The sequence below is a fragment of the Oryx dammah genome, unplaced genomic scaffold (genome assembly GCF_014754425.2).
Source record: "Oryx dammah isolate SB20612 unplaced genomic scaffold, SCBI_Odam_1.1 HiC_scaffold_12, whole genome shotgun sequence".
Classification (NCBI taxonomy): Eukaryota; Metazoa; Chordata; class Mammalia; order Artiodactyla; family Bovidae; genus Oryx; species Oryx dammah.
In genome coordinates, this window is record NW_024070196.1 from 4452622 (window position 1) to 4471569 (window position 18948).

General features: G+C 43.8%; 1 protein-coding gene across 8 annotated transcripts in view; it reads right to left on the minus strand.

The window, feature by feature from the left end:
• TRIM2 (tripartite motif containing 2) overlaps nucleotides 1-18948 on the minus strand; it is a 126451-nt gene that overhangs the window by 46786 nt on the left and 60717 nt on the right. For 4 of the 8 annotated variants that reach the window (XM_040251426.1, XM_040251424.1, XM_040251428.1 and 1 more), the window contains exons 2-3: nucleotides 8736-8917; nucleotides 2812-3049 (exon numbers count right to left, since the gene is read on the minus strand). In XM_040251426.1, coding sequence (XP_040107360.1) covers nucleotides 2812-3049; nucleotides 8736-8917 — 420 coding nt within the window. Of the gene's footprint in view, nucleotides 1-2811; nucleotides 3050-8735; nucleotides 8921-18948 lie in introns of all 8 variants that reach the window. The other 4 variants (XM_040251425.1, XM_040251423.1, XM_040251427.1 and 1 more) reach the window with 1 other exon arrangement.

Sequence of the window (18948 nt, forward strand, 5' to 3'; positions counted from 1 at the left end):
CCACAGGAAACAACCCACACCAACCCCTGCATCTCCAAGGAAACAACTCAAACCAACCCCTGTATCCACAGGAAACAACCCACACCAACCCCTGATTCTACAAGGAAACAACCCATACCAACCCCTGCATCCACAGGAAACAACCCACACCAACCCCGGTATCATCAAGGAAACAACCCACACCAACCCCTGATTCCACAAGGAAACAACCCACACCAACCCCTGTAATCCTCAAGGAAACACCTCAGACCAACCCTTGTATCCACAAGGGAACAACCCACACCAACCCCTGTATCCTCAAGGAAATAACCCACACCAACACCTGTATCCTTAAGGAAACAACCCACACCAACCCCTGTATCCACAAAGAAACACCTCAGACCATCCCTTGCATCCACAGGGAAACAACAAACACCCATCCCTGTATCCTCAAGGACACAACACATACCAATCCCTGTATCCACAAGGAAACACCTCAGACCAACCCTTGTAACCACAAGGAAACAACCCACACCAACCCCTGTATCCTCAGGGAAACAACTCACACCAACTCCTGTATGCTCAAGGAAACAACCCACCCCAAGCCTTGTATCCACAGGGAAACAACCCACACCAACCCCTGTATCCTCAAGAAAACAACCCAGGAAGCCAGGCTTCTATTGGTCACACTGCTTCTCTGGCAATAATCCCAAAAGCTAAATGATAACTTCTGCAACAACTGGCCCTCAGAGGCTAGGAGTTATAACTGACAGCTTCTGTAATTTTTGTCTCTGCCTTCAACTTCGGACCAAGCAAAGAGAGTCAGATCTGCACCCCGAGCAGTCACACAGAGTGGCCCCTTCGCATTAGTCCTCCCACCTCCCCAGCGAGCCACTCCCCATCAGGGCACACCGGAGCCTCCGCCTTTTCCACAGAGAGCCTCCCCACTCTCTGCCTGGCTCTGACAGAACACACGTGATGGTCCTGCTCTGTCTCAGCACGCGCTGAGTAAGTAGCCTTTGCTTTTCCTCATCTGGCTGGGCTCTTTCGATACGTACGCTTTCACGTGTGAGGCGCTGTGCTTACTGCCAGCGGTACGATGAGCAAGCAACACGGCCTCTCCCTCTGGAAGCTCACTCTCTAAGGAGAGCCAGCAAACACACAGATGGAGGCAGGCAGAACACTGAGAATGTCATGAAGGAAACCAAGACAGTGGCGAGCTGGCGGGTCTGGGAGTCAGACGCGGTCTACTTCAGATGGTGGGCTAGACAGGACTGCTCTGTGGCGGAGAGCTTGAGCTGAGGCGCAGAGGGTGAGAATAAGCTGGCCACACAGACGGGGCAAAGAGCATTCCAGGCGTAAAGGGTCAGAGGTGGGAAACCACTTGGCAGGTTCTAGGAGGCCAGTGAGACTGAGGCCCGGCGGGAAGGGAGCGGTGTGAGAGGGAAACGAACAATTATTAGCTATGGCTCATAGTTGTTGCTTTGCTAACAACCTCTGTTGCCTCAGCTGCAGTTTGCAACACTCTAAAGACAACTTATCTATCTTTTCATTTGTTTGGCTGCCCCAGGGCTTAGCTGCGGCACTTGGGCGCACCATCTCTGTTGCAGCGTGGGCAATCTTGTCTTTCACTCGTAGCACGTGGGACCACGAGTTGCACCCGGAGCCCTCGGCACTGGGCGCTCAGTCTCAGCCATTTGACCGCCTTGGAAGCCCCAGTTTCACACACTTTTGAAGTGGTCACTATGTTTTTGAAAAGTGAAATAAGTCATTGTGTATGTGTGTTAGTTGCCCAGTGCTGTCTGACTCTTTGTGACCCCATGGACTGTAGTCTGCCAGGCTCCTCCGGCCGTGCAATTTTCCAGGCCAGAATACTGGAGTGGGTTACTATTCCCTTCTCCAGGGGATCTTCCCAACCCAGGGATTGAATCCACATCTGCTACATCTCAGGCAGATTCTTTACCCTTTATTGTCTGAGTCACCAGGGAAGCCATCATTAGTTAGAAATAATTTTAATAGCTAATATTTATCGAGAGCTTACTGTCTATTTTCTAGGACTTAAATATTTAATTCTCTACTTAATCCTGTATGGTAGTAATAGTATTTTTTCTTTATTACTTTCTCTCTACCAATGAGGAAGTGGAACAGAGAGTTTAGTAAATCTGTCAAAGCTTTGCCAAAGCTGACATAGGAAATGAGTTGCAGAGCAGGATTTGAATCAGCTGGCTGTGAGCTGCTATGCAATGCTGCCTCTTCAGGCTACACAGCTCCTATGACTCTCCTTTTGATGGAACACACAGGTCCTCCTGAATACGTAACAGTTGCTATGCTTGCTGGTAGCAGGACACAGTCTGGACTCCATTCTACAATCTCTTATCAGGGATTCACATAACTTCAGATTACTTATGATTAAGTTACAGGATCTAATGGAGCATGAGAAAAATTTCCCTCACAAGAAAAATAAAACACTGTAACATTCTAATAATCATTCTGTTTGCAGAACTTATCTACTATTTAATCTCTATCCATAATTTATAACACAGACGTTTCTGTGGGTCAAAGTATGCCCAGCTGGCAAATAGTTGTTAGTTTGCCCTAGTGGGGAAACCAACAATTAGTGCAAAGTGGGCACAATGAAGATTGATTTTATTATTTACATAAATTTGGTCAGAGAAAGGAAGCAGGCAAAATAATCTAAGGATGGTAAAGGCATCGTTAACCACTCCTTTTCCAGGTGGAGTCCTGTTTCAGAGTTGATACCCTCTGACTGCCCCAAGCCTCCCCGGTCAAGCAGCCCCTCTGCCAGGATAGCGCCCTCAGGGCCTCACTTACATTCCCCTCGTGGTTTGGGCATGACAGAGGCTTCCCGGCAGCCACAGCGGTGACGGTCTCCAGAATGGAGGACTCCTCAGCGCTGCTGCCTGGAGAGCGCTGCAGCACATCCATCAGGTTTGTGATGAAGAAGTTGTTCTGGAGCGCGGCCACCCCCTTCTCAGGCAGGATGGAGGTCTGGCGGCACACCGGGCAGGAGAGGGTTAAGCTGTGGGCGGGAATGTAGTTCTGCAGACACCTGTCCAGGAAGAGAAGCAGGGCTGTCAGCATGGTAGGGCTCCTGCAATAGGTACAAAGCTGCTCTGCATAAACTTTCACTGTGGTCTCCTTCGCTAGAAAAAGTGCATTTCTGAAGTCAACATTGGACTGGTCAGCCATCTGGACAAATGATGCTCAAGGAAAAATCTCATTGACTCCAGTACTCTTGCCTGGGAAATCCCACAGACAGAGGAGCCTGGTAGACTACAGTCCATGGGGTCACAAAGAGTCAGACATGACTGAGCAACTTCAGTTTAGTTTAGTTTGGTTTGGTACTGTTTCCAAGAGCTTTGCCACACAGGCAAAGTATGGTCCCTGGTGAGCATCACTGGCCTCACCAGGAAGCTTGGAAAAAATGAAGACTCCAACTCACAGGGCCCACTCCAGGTCTGATGAATCAGACTCCCAGGCACTCTGTATGCCCATCTGAGGTTAAGAAGCACTGGCCTAGAGTAGCTGGTATGGCATTCACGAATTTGTGGAATTTTACACAAATTGGGAGAAACATGTCACTTTTTGTTCTTGTTACATTGAAACTCTGTACACACAAGATCATAAGCAGACTGCAGATATTAAAAACATGTCGAAGTGGAAACGCTTTGTTTGAAATGGGGATGGGACACACCATCTCTTCTTACCTCTCCTTAAGAGCCATCAATTTCATTCACTTAACCAGCAAAGAAAGAAAGAAAGAGAGCACCAAGCTGTGTCCAACTCTTGTGATCCCATGAACCTGCCAGGAGCCCGCCAGGCTGCTCTGTCCCTGGGGTTCTCCCGGCAAGAATACTGGAGTGGGCTGCCATTTCCTTCTCCAGGGGAACTTCCCCACCCAGGAATGAAACCAGGCCTCCCGCAATGCAGGCAGAAGCTTTACTGACTGAGCTACGCCACATTAATAATGACAGACCCACACACTTCTCGCTAAATATAAAGTATAGTGGGCCCTTGCACAATGTGGGAGTTAGGGGAGCTGACCCCCGGTGCACTGGAAAATCCAAAAATCCACCCATGACTCAGAGCCGGCCCTTCAATTAGCCAGTTCAATAACTTCAGATATGCAGATGACACCACCCTTATGGCAGAAAGTGAAGAGGAGCTAAAATGCCTCTTGATGAAAGTGAAAGAGGAGAGTGAAAAAGTTGGCTTAAAGCTCAACATTCAGAAAACGAAGATCATGGCATCCGGTCCCATCACTCCATGGGAAATAGATGGGGAAACAGTGGAAACAGTGTCAGACTTTATTTTGGGGGGCTCCAAAATCACTGCAGATGGTGACTGCAGCCATGAAATTAAAAGACGCTTACTCCTTGGAAGAAAAGTTATGACCAACCTAGATAGTATATTCAAAAGCAGAGATATTACTTTGCCGACTAAGGTCCGTCTAGTCAAGGCTATGGTTTTTCCAGTGGTCATCTATGGATGTGAAAGTTGGACTGTGAAGAAGGCTGAGCGCCAAAGAATCGATGCTTTTGAACTGTGGTGTTGGAGAAGACTCTTGAGATCCCTTGGACTGCAAGGAGATCCAACCAGTCTGTTCTGAAGGAGATCAACCCTGGGATTTCTTTGGAAGGAATGATGCTAAAGCTGAAGCTCCAGTACTTTGGCCACCACATGCAAAGAGTTGACTCATTGGAAAACCTCTGATGCTGGGAGGGATTGGGGGCAGGAGGAGAAGGGGACGACCGAGGATGAGATGGCTGGATGGCATCACGGGCTCGATAGACGTGAGTCTGAGTGAACTCCGGGAGATGGTGATGGACAGGGAGGCCTGGTGTGCTGCGATTCATGGGGTCGCAAAGAGTCGGACATGACTGAGCGACTGAACTGAACTGCACTGCACTGAACACATCCAGGGTTTACACCTACAGATTCAACCATCTGCAGATCTTGTCATTCTGTAGTATTAACTACTGAAAACAATCTGGAAATGATAAACTCACGAAGTTCATGTGTTGTTTGAGGGTCAACTGTACTTCCAACGATCCTGTGATCACTTTTAAATGTGTGAAGAAACACAGGCAGAGAGAGGGTAGGCTACTTGCCCAAGGGACTTAGATGTCCAAACCCAGGCGATTTGGCACCAGAATCTAACCTTGCCATAACTACAATGTTTCCCAGCTTCTATGACAAATAGAATTTGAAAACCTTTTATTTCTCCCCATTTCTCTTATTTTGCAGATGGGAAAACTGACATCAAGGTTAACTGTCTTTCCCTGTATCACACAGGGATTCCCAGGAGGCCCAAATGATAAAGAACCTGCCTGCCAATAAGACATAAGGATGTGGGTTCGAACCCTGGATTGGGAAGATCCCCTGGAGGAGGAAATGGCAACCCACTCCAGTATTCTTGCCTGGAGAATCCCGTGGACTGAGGAGCCTGGCGAGCTCCAGTCTGTGAGGTTGCGGAGTCAAATATGACTGAAGTGCCTTAACATGCACGTACACATGTCATACAAGTAGATAGCACTGAATCAACATCAGGGATGAAGTAACTTCTGCTAAGGTCACCAGCAACATTGAAATCTAACACACATTTTTCAATTCTGCCATTCATCAAGCTTGTCCACGCCCCGCTCCCTACTCCTTTTCTATCTTTCCTTGCCTTATGATACCACACTCACCTGGCTCTCCTTCTGCCTGCTCTCTCTCTCCTACTGAGAGTCAGTATACTCTGGACTTCATCAAGGCTTATCGTAAGCCCTCTTCTCTCCCTGGGGTATTATAATACATAACAATAAGCGTAACACTCTCATATGTATGTTTCCTCCCATGGATGCCTCCTCTGAGCCCCATACCTGTACACCAACTGCTCTCTTGCATCTCTTCTTAGAGATCTCACAGGTCCTAAAACTCCACGTGTCCAAAACCAAACCCATGGTCTTCCCACACTCTTTGTCCTCCTTCTTAGCAGGAAACTGCACCTCTATCCTTTCATCTAAGCAAACCCAGACCAGGAGTGGTTCTTAAAACAGTAAGCATTCCCTTACTGGTCTTCACTGTTCATATCCAACCCATCACCGAAGCCTGAAAGTATCTTTCCAGGCTTCCCAGGTCTCTCCATCTGTATCACACCAGCCTTGCTTAGATTTCTGCAGTCAGTCTATCCCTGGTATACTGTCATCTTCCTTGTATCCCCCTCATCCTTCTCCATATTCTAACCAGAGTGGTCTTCCCCAGATGTAAAGTTTAATCTCCTCCCCTCATATCTAAGATGAAACCCTTCCATGGCTTCCACTGTTCTTACAGCCAAGACAAGAATCCACACGTGATGATGTGCGGTGCGCACCTATGTGACCTGGCTTCTGCATTTTCCTGTCTTCCTCTAATTTGCTGCACATCTGTCACCCAAGGCTTATTTAAGTTCTTCCAAAGGTGTCATGGTCCCTCTCACTCTACACCTCTGCAACATACCTGAAATTCTTTTCTTCTGCTTGCTCCGCTTTGCTAAACTAATTTTTCTTCATCCTTGGGATTTCTGCCTAATCATTGCTTCTGCAGGGAAGGCTTCTGCATTAGGGCCACATTTCCTATTATATGGTTGCCTGTGTACTTCAGGTACGTGGCCGTTGTGACTGGTTTAATTTCCTATTAATCTGAGTGAATAGGTGGCTAATGACTGGCTGCTTCTCTTGGCTGGAAGCTTCATAAAGCCAGGGACTGTGTCTGCATCCTCCAAGCCCCACTGATGGCACTCTGGAAGAAATGAGAAAAGAGAGTGGCTGTCTGCCGAGCAGCCAGTGTTTGTGCCCAGCAAGAGGTGGAGACAATGGTCCTGGGTCTTCCTCTCCTCTGGCAGTGAGACAAGCCGTGAATTTCTGTCTCTACGTAAAATGTTCTCATTAAGGAAAGTTGCCAACACCTTGCAAAGGAAATCAGTTCAGTGCACATGATGCTCGAACAGCTTTCACATGGCATTCCCTAGGGACTGGCTCTGGCTGGCTCCTGAAAACCTCCAGCACTAGCTATTGGATGTGGAGTGGAAGTGGCCTGGGCTAGACCTGAGAGACAGCGCAAGAGGAACAGCCAGGGCAGTCCAGAAGTGCTGCTTCTCACCGGTCAGAGCAAGGGCACGGGAAGCAGACACCAGCCTGAGCAGGCACCGAACCCCGGCGGCTCTGCCAGGCTCAAGCCAAATGGCTCTCAGCAGTGAGCAGCTGTATCGATTCCTGAATATCAAATATGACCTTCCCATGTGAGTCCAGGGACATGTGCACAGTTAGCTGGTAGTCATGTTTTAGCCATGTCCATTGAGTCAGGGAGAAAAATCACTCTCCTTGTTGCCATTTTGGAATATGAATTACAAAGTACTCAGTACTTGTAATTATGTTCATAATTATAAAATTATGAATAAAGTACAAAGTATCAGTGCCCTATATACTGCCACTTAAAACAAACAAAATACTGTACATGCACTTGTGTGCACACACGCACACACACACACACACAACAACCCAAAACAAAGAAAGCAAAACAGAACACCACAACCACCAGTAACAAATCCACTTTCTCATCCATCCATCACCACCAGGCTATCCTATTGTAATCGAGACTTTCCAAAGGAAATCAACTCAAAGCATGTTCAGGGAGACAACAAGTATACATTAAACTGGATGGCAAATGTAATTAGCATTGATTTGAAGTCACTGAAAACAGCAATTTTCTGTTCTATGATAGGAGGTAGAAAATTTTAACTATGTGTATTAAATAATAAAAGAAAATGTACTTACTAAATGCTATAACACATAATTAACATTTGTTAAGAAAAATATGCCAACTTACTAGGGAAATTCTAAAATTAAATTACCAACAACATTTTTTATGCCTAATTGCTGATGGGGTAAGTTGAGCATGAGAGTAAAAAATATATTTTGAAAACTGGTTAACTCAGTGGAAAAAACTATTCAAGAAAGAATATTCAGGTAATTTACAGTCTTTTCACACACACACACACACACACACACACACACACACTTCTTCATGTGAAACGTCATCATGTTCAAATACACCATTAGTATGTGTCTTCTGAAGTATCTCTGGAAGAAAACTCCCTCCTTTCAACTAACCCCTCATATACGCATATATATTACTTGATTTGTTATGCTGGAGAAAATGATACATTTTTAATTATGTAAATATAAACTCTTCACTCAGTTGTGTCTGACTCTTTGCGACCCCCAGGGACTGCAGCCCACAGGCTCCTCTGTCCATGGAATTCTCCGGCAAGAATACTGGAGAGTGTTGCCATTCCCTTCTCCAGGGGATCTTCCCAACTAAGGGATCAACCCAGGTTTCCCCTAACTGTGGGCAGATTCTTTACCATCTGAGCACCTGGGAAGACTTTTAATTGGCCCTCATCAAAGATTCTCTATGAGGGCAAAAATGGTTTCACAAAGAACAAAGGGAAAAGTTTTAAAAACCCGAATCTTAAAATATGTAATGCTCCATCTCCCGCGGAAATAAATCAGTAGCTATTGGATTGCTTCCTCCCGCTTGTAGTTCCTTGAAAGTAAATTCTTTGCAACTCATGATTACGTTTCTAGATGTCTATCAGAAGCACAAAAGACTTATCGTCTCCCATAGGTAACTGAAGAATTCTGGACAGCACCCTTTGGCAGGTTGTAGAAAGTCAGTCTGTAAAAACCCCTTTTCCGAGCACAGAGGCTTACCTCTCGCAGAAAGTGTGCAGACAGGGGAGGACCTTGGGATTCTTGTACCTTTCCAGGCATATACTGCAAATCAGAAACTGCTTGTCAATCTGGCGCACCACAGGACTTGGGATGCTGGTGGCTTCACTGGCCATCCTAGACCACTGACATGGGGGGCCGGCTGTCTTTGACCCTGCACGCTGCTGCTGTCAGACAGAAAAACCAAAACGGAAACACATGTAATAATCTGCAAATACAAATCAATCATCGCTTTATTTGCTAGGGGCACTGCGCTCTGAATATGGGTAGGATTCCATGTCGTGACCCCAGTGTAACCAACTGGCAGCGTTACAGAGGGTGTACAGTGAGGGGCCCGTTGTGTAAATCAATAAAATAATCATATGTCCACCAGGCAAACAAAAAAAAACTTAGAATAAGGTAGCTTGCTGGGAGACTCACAGATATGGAGAACAAACCAGTGGTTACCAGTGAGGGGAGAGGCTGGCGGAACATATTGACACAGCAATGGGGGCGTGGGGAGTACAAACTACTGGGGGAAAGACAGGCTCGAGGATGTATTGAAGAACATGGGAAATGTAGCCACTATTCTGTAATCACTGTACATGGAAAGTAGACTTTAAAAATTGTATGAAAAATTAAATTGCTACAAGAAAAAAAAGAGGTATCTTGCTGGATTTCAAAGCAGATGTGTATAGCGGACTTTTGGACTCAGAGGGAGAGGGAGAGGGTGAGATGATTTGGGAGAATGGCATCGAAACATGTATAATATCATGTAAGAATCGAATCGCCAGTCTATGTCCGATGCAGGATACGGCACGCTTGGGGCTGGTACACGGGGATGACCCAGAGAGATGTTGTGGGGAGGGGGGTGGGAGGGGGGTTCATGTTTGGGAACGCATGTACACCCGTGGTGGATTCATGTCAATGTATGGCAAAACCAATACAGAATTGTAAAGTAAAATAAAAAATTTAAAAAATTAAAAAAAAAAAAAAAAAAGCAGGGGCAGCTGAAGGGATACTTACATAGCTCTGCCTGTTCACGCCTTTAGCCTCGACTATATCTGAATATATATTTATAGTCTTATTAAAATATAGTCTATTATAGTCTATATTAAATACAATAGTCTTATTAGGATAGAATGTATTTTCTCAATTATTATACTTGAAGGGGGTCAAAATATGCCGCCTCCAAATAAGCCACTTTGACGTAAGGATTATTTTGAGCTGGACTCAATTGAGAAGCAGCAGATGAAGAAGAGCTCTCTCTCTGCCATCTGTCTACAAAGGCAGGGCACCCATTCCCATTTGTAAAGGTGCCTGGTATCTTCAATACCAGGAAGAGAAGACGACTCTTAATCACCAGAGTGGAGCCTGCACAACAGACTTGACTAAACAATTCTTATCCACTATGTACATCCTGGTCACCTTCCCACAATTTACTGTTCCTAGCAGTCCAAACTTTTCCTTTGTCTAGTCAATTCCCCATAATTTGTATTCTTTACTGCAGCAGTATATAAGCTCTTGGGTCTAACTGCCTCTTCTATTCTGTGAAGCTCCTATCAATGTAAAATTTAAAGTATTAAATTGATAAAGTTCAACAAAACATTTTATCTTGAAAAAAATGAAATAGCAATAAAATGTGTATATCGTTTTCTTCTGATATCTGTCTTTTGCCATGTTAATTCACAGGCTTCAGGTATGAACTTAAGTGTATAGAAGAAAAACGGTTCCTTCCCTATATACTATTAATCTGCAGGAATGGAATAATTAGAAGTTTTCAATAAAAACTTTGTATGTAGTTCAGAGCATTTTCTTTACAACTAAAGGTTTATGGGCTTCATACTAGTATGTATTTGTCACGAAGCAGAGACAAAGGCTAGAGGCAATCTCTATTATTTTAAGCAATGTCTGTTGGTGTTCGTGTGTGGGTATCTGAGGGACTGGTGAAGTGAATTAATCCAGGGGAGGTTTTAAAATGTGAGAGTTCAGGTCAGCAAAAGAGAACTGGAAGAGGGCAACAAAGAAAGCGGAGGGTTATGAAAGAATAGGGGAGGGAAAAATTACAACATAAAATGCAACTCCATTTATCACCTTAAAGAATTTCTGGCTTCTGTCCCACAGGGGTGAACCAAGGCTGAGCTCAAATTCACTTACTAATTGTCTAGTATTTGCCAAGGTGTCCACAGCTCCCGCCCCAAATCCCAATAGAAATGCTCTATTCAAAAAAAATGTATGACCCTACCTGGGAAGTAGGGAAGTACTTATGAATTGTTTAAACTGAGGCTCAGTGAGGAAGTTTGCCAGAATCCCAAACCCATGACCTTTTCACCCTTTGAACCACTATAACTCTCCTAGACTTGGGTTTTCAGAAGGCTGTGCTATGGAAGCTTAGTTTACATACATTTTAACTTGATCCAGGACCTGTGTTCACAGACTCAACAATTTCACACTTTCTAAAAGAAACGTTATTTTCCAAGTACAAAGGGTGTTTCTTCTTTCTCTCCACTAAAGCAACTTTTAAAAAAGTTATGTCAACTTTCCTGCAGAAATATATCGGAGAATGGATATATACATGACACACCCATTTTCCAGCTCTATGCCTTCTGGGTGAGTTCTCTAAAGAGCATGATTAATAAATAGATTGGGCTTGTAAAAGCACCTGCTGTACAAGTGTCACGTTCAAATGGAACTCACTGCATCAGTTAAATGGCGTAGGTGTGACAGATCTAATTAGCCAGCATTATCTGCTAGACTTTCATAGAATGAAAGTACCAGACTAGAGAGTGATACCCATTGACTGGATTAAACGCAGCTCTTTTCTCAGGAGCTCAAAGTGTTCGCACATCATCTACTTTTCTTTGACTGCATCCCCACTGAGCAACTTCACTAAGATATCCCTAAGAATAGGGAAGGGATGGATTTGTCTGGCCTTAAGATAAGGAAACCAAAGCTGAGGGTTTAAATGACTTGTCCAACGTCGTCCAGTAAAATGAGCGAATCAGAAAGTTTTCTGATTTCAAGTTTTCTGCCTTATCTGATAAGTTAATGTTACCTAATTGTAAGCAAGTTTAACACTTTACTGGGTGGGTGTGTGTGTGTGTGTGTGTGTGTGTGACTTACAAAGATTATAGCCTTCTCACTTCAGCAGCACTTTCAGTTCAGTTCAGTTCAGTCGCTCAGTTGTGTCCAACTCTTTGCGACCCCATGAATTGCAGCACGCCAGGCCTCCCTGTCCATCACCAGTTCCCAGAGTTCACTCAGACTCACGTCTATCGAGACCGTGATGCCATCCAGCCATCTCATCCTCGGTCATCCCCTTCTCCTCCTGCCCCCAATCCCTCCCAGCATCAAAGTCTTTCCCAATGAGTTAACTCTTTTAATGAGGTGGCCAAAGTACTGGAGTTTCAGCTTTAGCATCATTCCTTCCAAAGAAATCCCAGGGTTGATCTCCTTCAGAACAGACTGGTTGGATCTCCTTGCAGTCCAAGGGATCTCAAGAGTCTTCTCCAACACCACAGTTCAAAAGCATCAATTCTTCGGTGCTCAGCCTTCTTCACAGTCCAACTCTCACATCCATACATGACCACAGGAAAAACCATAGCCTTGATTAGACGGACCTTAGTCGGCAAAGTAATGTCTCTGCTTTTGAATATACTATCTAGGTTGGTCATAACTTTCCTTCCAAGGAGTAAGCATCTTTTAATTTCATGGCTGCAGTCACCATCTGCAGTGATTTTGGAGCCCCCCAAAATAAAGTTTGTCACTGTTTCCACTGTTTCCCCATCTATTTCCCATGAAGTGATGGGACCAGATGCCATGATCTTCGTTTTCTGAATGTTGAGCTTTAAGCCAACTTTTTCACTCTCCTCTTTCAATTTCATCAAGAGGATTTTTAGGTCATCTTCACTTTCTGCCATAAGGGTAGTGTCATCCGCATATCTGAGGTTATTCATATTTCTCCCGGCAATCTTGATTCCAGCTTGTGTTTCTTCTAGTCCAGTGTTTCTCATGATGTACTCTGCATAGAAGTTAAATAAGCAGGGTGACAATATACAGCCTTGACGTACTCCTTTTCCTATTTGCAACCAGTCTGTTGTTCCATGTCCAGTTCTAACTGTTGCTTCCTGACCTGCATACAGATTTCTCAAGAGGCAGGTCAGGTGGTCTGGGATTCCCATCTCTTTCAGAATTTCCCACAGTTTATTGTGATCCACACAGTCAAAGGCTTTGGCATAGTCAATAAAGCAGAAATAGATGTTTTTCTGGAACTCTCTTGCTTTTTCCATGATCCAGCAGATGTTGGCAATTTGATCTCTGGTTCCTCTGCCTTTTCTAAAACCAGCTTGAACATCAGGGAGTTCACAGTTCACATATTGCTGAAGCCTGGCTTGGAGAATTTTGAGCATTACTTTACTAGCATGTGAGATGAGTGCAATTGTGTGGTAGTCTGAGCATTCTTTGGCATTGCCTTTCTTTGGGATTGGAATGAAAACTGACCTTTTCCAGTCCTGTGGCCACTGCTGAGTTTTCCAAATTTGCTGGCATATTGAGGGCAGCACTTTCACAGCATCGTCTTTCAGGATTTGAAACAGCTCAACTGGAATTCCATCACCTCCACTAGCTTTGTTCATAGTGATGCTTTCTAAGGCCCACTTGACTTCACTTTCCAAGATGTCTGACTCTAGATTAGTGATCACATCATCATGATTATCTGGGTCATGAAGATCTTTTTTGTACAGTTCTTCTGTGTATTCTTGCCACCTCTTCTTAATATCTTCTGCTTCTGTTAGGTCCATACCATTTCTGTCCTTTATCAAGCCCATCTTTGCATGAAATGTTCCCTTGGTATCTCTGATTTTCTTGAAGAGATCTCTAGTCTTTCCCATTCTGTTGTTTTCCTCTATTTCTTTGCATTGATCGCTGAAGAAGGCTTTCTTATCTCTTCTTGCTATTCTTTGGAACTCTGCATTCAGATGCTTATATCTTTCCTTTTCTCCTTTGCTTTTCACCTCTCTTCTTTTCACAGCTATTTGTAAGGCCTCCCCAGACAGCCACTGTGCTTTTTTGCATTTCTTTTCCATGGGGGTGGTCTTGATCCCTGTCTCCTGTACAATGTCATGAACCTCATTCCATAGTTCATCAGGCACTCTATCTATCAGATCTAGGCCCTGAAATCTATTTCTCACTTCCACTGTATAATCATAAGGGATTTGATTTAGGTCATTACCTGAATGGTCTAGCGGTTTTCCCTGTTTTCTTCAATTTAAGTCTGAATTTGGCAATAAGGAGTTCATGATCTGAGCCACAGTCAGCTCCTGGTCTTGTTTTTGTTGACTGTATAGAGCTTCTCCATCTTTGGCTGCAGAGAATATAATCAATCTGATTTCGCTGTTGACCATCTGGTGATGTCCATGTGTACAGTCTTCTCTTGTGTTGTTGGAAAAGGGTGTTTGCTATGACCAGTGCATTTTCTTGGCAAAACTCTATTAGTCTTTGCCCTGCTTCATTCCACATTCCAAGGCCAAATTTGCCTGTTACTCCAGGTGTTTCTTGACTTCCTACTTTTGCATTCCAGTCCCTATAATGAAAAGGACATCTTTTTTGGGTGTTAGTTCTAAAAGGTCTTGTAGGTCTTCATAGAACCCTTCAACTTCAGCTTCTTCAGCATTACTGGTTGGGGCATAGACTTGGATTACTGTGATATTGAATGGTTTGCCTTGGAAACGAACAGAGATCATTCTGTCATTTTTGAGACTGCATCCAAGTACTGCATTTTGGACTCTCTTGTTGACCACGATGGCTACTCCATTTCTTCTGAGGGATTCCTGCCCACAGTAGTAGATATAATGGTCATCTGAGTTAAATCCACCCATTCCAGTCCATTTTAGTTCGCTGAATACTAGAATGTCGACATTCACCCTTGCCATCTCTTGTCTGACCACTTCCAATTTGCCTTGATTCATGGACCTGACATTCCAGGTTCCTATGCAATATTGCTCTTTACAGCATCGGATTTTGCTTCTATCACCAGTCACATCCACAGCTGGGTATTGTTTTTGCTTTGGCTCCATCCCTTCATTCTTTCTGGAGTTATTTCTCCACTGATCTCCAGTAGCATATTGGGCACCTAATGACCTGGGGAGTTCCTCTTTTGGTATCCTATCATTTTGCCTTTTCATACTGTTCATGGGGTTCTCAAGGCAAGAATACTGAAGTGGCTTACACTTCATTGGAACAATACAGAAGACTGGTTTAGGCCCTGAGCAAGAATGGCACACCAAGCATTGCATATATATATTTTTTTAAATCATACTATATGGCTGATTCATGTTGAGGTTTGACAGGAAACAACAAAATTCTGTAAAGCAATTATCCTTCAATTAAAAAATAAATAGGACTTCCCTGCCAGCCCAAGGGTTAAGATTTTATGCTCTCAATGCAGGTGGCCCGGTTAAATCCTTGGTCAGGGAACTAGATCCCACATGCTGCAACTAAAGATCCCACATGTGGCAACTAAGACCCAGCATAGCCAAATAAATTTAATTTTTTAAATAAATAAATAATCAAAACAAATAAACAAAATTTTAAAAATAATACTAAACTTTTCAGTTAAAATAAGTTAAAAAGAATTTTACTTTGAAGAGCTTTTGAAAATGTTCACGCTGAAACGGAGCAGGATCAAATGGTCCTTGCCCCCATCACGTCCTCTGCCTGCCTTTTGCCTGCGGAAAACTTTAGTCAAAGAATAAGTTCAATTAGAGAAGGGAGACATGCAGAAATAAGGAAAACAGTCAAAGGAGACTAAGTAATAATAATGTCATTAAGCACAGTCAAGCCAAATAGCATATTCTTTGAAATAATGAGTTATATTGACTACTGAAGTAAGCAGAAAGAAAACATCAAACTAGATTTTACTCTTTTTTTAACCTTAAACTTTCAATTTTGGCAAGAAAAAAACATTTGTTCTAATCAAATGATCTATGCTGACTAAATGAAGTTTCCTGAGCAGACATTTTTATTCTCCAAAGAGGAAATAAAAAACATTTCATTCTAATTTTCACTCTAATTCCATGGTAATTATTGTAGTGGGTGAGAGGGAGTCTTTGTTAATATTGTTAATTTATATGGTAAATTGTTTACTCATTAACAGTAATTTAAAATCATGACAACGTCACAATCTGTCACAAGTGAGCTGTTGAAGACTTCTGGATTTTCAGGACTCCCAGAATCAACACAAAAGGTTTCCAACCCCCAAAGAGCTCCAAACCAAGACTTTGCCAAGATAATGATCATTCCCTGAATATAACTGGATAGCCACAGTAGAAAGAAATTCGACTGCTCCTGGAGGGAGAATGTGCTTAGAAAAATGGAGGCACAAAATGCGCTCATAAGCACTGGGGGAAGCTTCCAACCATCTGAATATGAAACATCTGACAGCCTGTCTCCATCAAAGCGTCCGGGCGCAACTGCAGATTCTGGTCTCCTTGGATTAGAAAAGCTGTAAGTGCTTCCTGGGCTTCCCTGGTGGCTCAGGGGTAAAGAATCCGCCTGCAATGCAGGAACCACGAGAGACATGGGTGCAATCCCTGGGTCAGGAAGATTCCCTGGAGTAGGGCAGGACAACTCACTCTAGTATTCTTGCCTGAAAAATCCCATGGACAGAGGAGCCTGGTATAGCGTCCCAAAGAGCTGGACATACTGAAGTGACTGAGCATGCACGCATGTAAATACTTATCTAGATTCTCAGCTACTCTCCTTTCCCCTTCTTGGTTTCTGAACTGTCTGAGATCCTTCTTACACACATAACCGGCAGAAATTAAGAGCATGGTAATAAAAATCAGAATATAGAACTACTCTTTGGCTTGGGGATCCGCAAGACACACATGAACACACCTGGCTGTACTCTGTCTCTGCAGGAGCCAGCATGCTTCAGGATGCAGGAACCAGCAGCGTCTGTTCACAAGAGGCCGACAGAGAGGAAATGATACAGACCCCAGGGCAGCGCGAGCCATTTTAAAACCCCACCAACAGCCAACGCCAGTGTAGTGCGGACACGAGCCAGCTGTGAGAGCTCTTGTGTGGGGAGAATAGCTGAGGGTCCTTGCCGGTGGAAAACCAACAGTGCTGCTCACAGCGGGGCTCGCTCCCCACTCAGGTCTTGGCTTTAATATCCCCATCTCAGTGTGCCCACTCTGTTTAAAACTGATACCTGCCCCAGTCTCCTAGCACTTAGTACCCCCGTCCTTGCTCCGTTTTTCTCCCTGGCCCTGGTCCCTTTCCAATACAGGGTGCGATATATTTATTGCGAATATTGCCTCCTGCCCACCCCACCCCCACACTACGACCTAAGATTCACAAAGGCAGGGATTTTTATCTGGTTGCTCTGCAGTAGTCCCGGCACCCAGAACTGTGCTTGGTACATAGTACACACATTTTAAAAACCTTTTTAGTTCATATTGGGGTATAGCCAATTAAGATGTTGTGATAGTTTCAGGTGGACAGCAAAGGGACTCAGCTATACATATACATGTATCCATCACTCCCATGCAGGCTGCCACATAACACTGAGTAGAGGTCCATGTGCTCAACAGTAGGTCCTTGCTGGTTATCCATTTTAAATACAGCAGTGTGTACATGTCCATCCCAAACGCCCTAATGATCCTTTCTCCCCATCCTTCCCCCAGCAAGTTAGTTCTCTAAGTCTACGAGTCTCTTGACACATTTTTGTAAGTGGACTGAATGAAAGTGTAACACGGGAATAGACTCAGTCCCAGCAGAAAAGAGTAGCGCTTGCTAAATTACAAGACGAAGAGCATGGTTATTACCAGGCATTTGAACATTTTCACTTGAAATCAGACGTTACCTGCCTTCCCATATAAGTCTAATGATTAGCAACATAAGCCATGATCCAGAAGCTAAATATTTAGTGACATATTTGAACACTCTTACAAATGCAGGAAAAGAAATTGAGAACTCCTAAAGACACATATGCATGGAAATAAAAAAAATCTAAAGGTTGACACATAAATTCCATGTTAGTGGGGACTTGCCAACTAAACACAGCTTGTGTGGGTAAAAACAATGTAACCATCAGATAACGAAATCCTTGGGCACAGAAAAATCCTGCCCCACCATTTCCTTCCCCACATCATCTCTGGTATTTTGCCTGATTCACGTTCTCAAATCTACAACTTGGTGGAAATTACCACCAAGTGGAAAAGAAGAATCTGATAGGAGGAGATGAATGAAAGAAAAATGCCTGCATCCACAATTCCAAAGTTGAAACCATATCTCCCACTCCAAATTATACCACTGAGATCAGAAAACTACCCAAACCCTTTATTTCTGACGGTAGAGTGATGAAGAGTAGGCAGAGAGGATAGAAGAGAAAAAGCAGGCTGAATACGTCTTCTGGAGAAAGGGAGATTGGTTAAAGTTTGTCTGGCTGGTCTAAGAAACATGGTTGGGAAACAGGTCAAGAATCCTTTGCAAAATCAAATTTTACCATGTGATTTGTGGGTAAGCGGCAGCATATTTGATTATATGTCTTCCTAAAGGCACTAGATTCCATTTCCATTGTTTAATTTTACGGCATCCCTGGATTATGGCTTCTCTTTGTGGAACTTAACTGAATTTATTTATTAATATAGCTACTTTTTTTTTTTTTCCTTGGACCAACGACAATGGTGCAGATGTGCTTAAATCAACTTCCCAAGAAGTTAAAAGTCTTCTTTTACATTTATAGGAAGGAGCTCTTGAACCACTGGGATTATCTATAAACTCACAGTAAACTACCTTTTACCTGCCAGAGCAGGTGGTACCTGGAGCTCAAGGTACAGATTAAAATACAATTCAAAAAACGAGGTATTTTTAATTTTTCAAATTTATGAGCATATTATTATCCACTTGCAATGAAATCTGCATTGTTACTGAGGACTCAACTGGAGGAAAGAAAAGAGGACAATCTTCAGTGAAATTAAAACAGGGTGACCTATTTCCAGTTCAATCAAGCCTCTATCCCAAATGGGCCATTTTGTAAATTAGAAAAGCCAGATGCAGTGTCTTTCTTGACGGGAGGAATTCGAGTGTGCGTGGAGGCGGGGCAGGGGCCCTCAGGAAGCCATCCGCTTTACCTTCTGTCTCCAGGGAGGCGTGTGCTCAAGCTTTCCAGGGGGTTCTCCTTCCCAGGGTCAGATGCATGACAGCTCCCTTC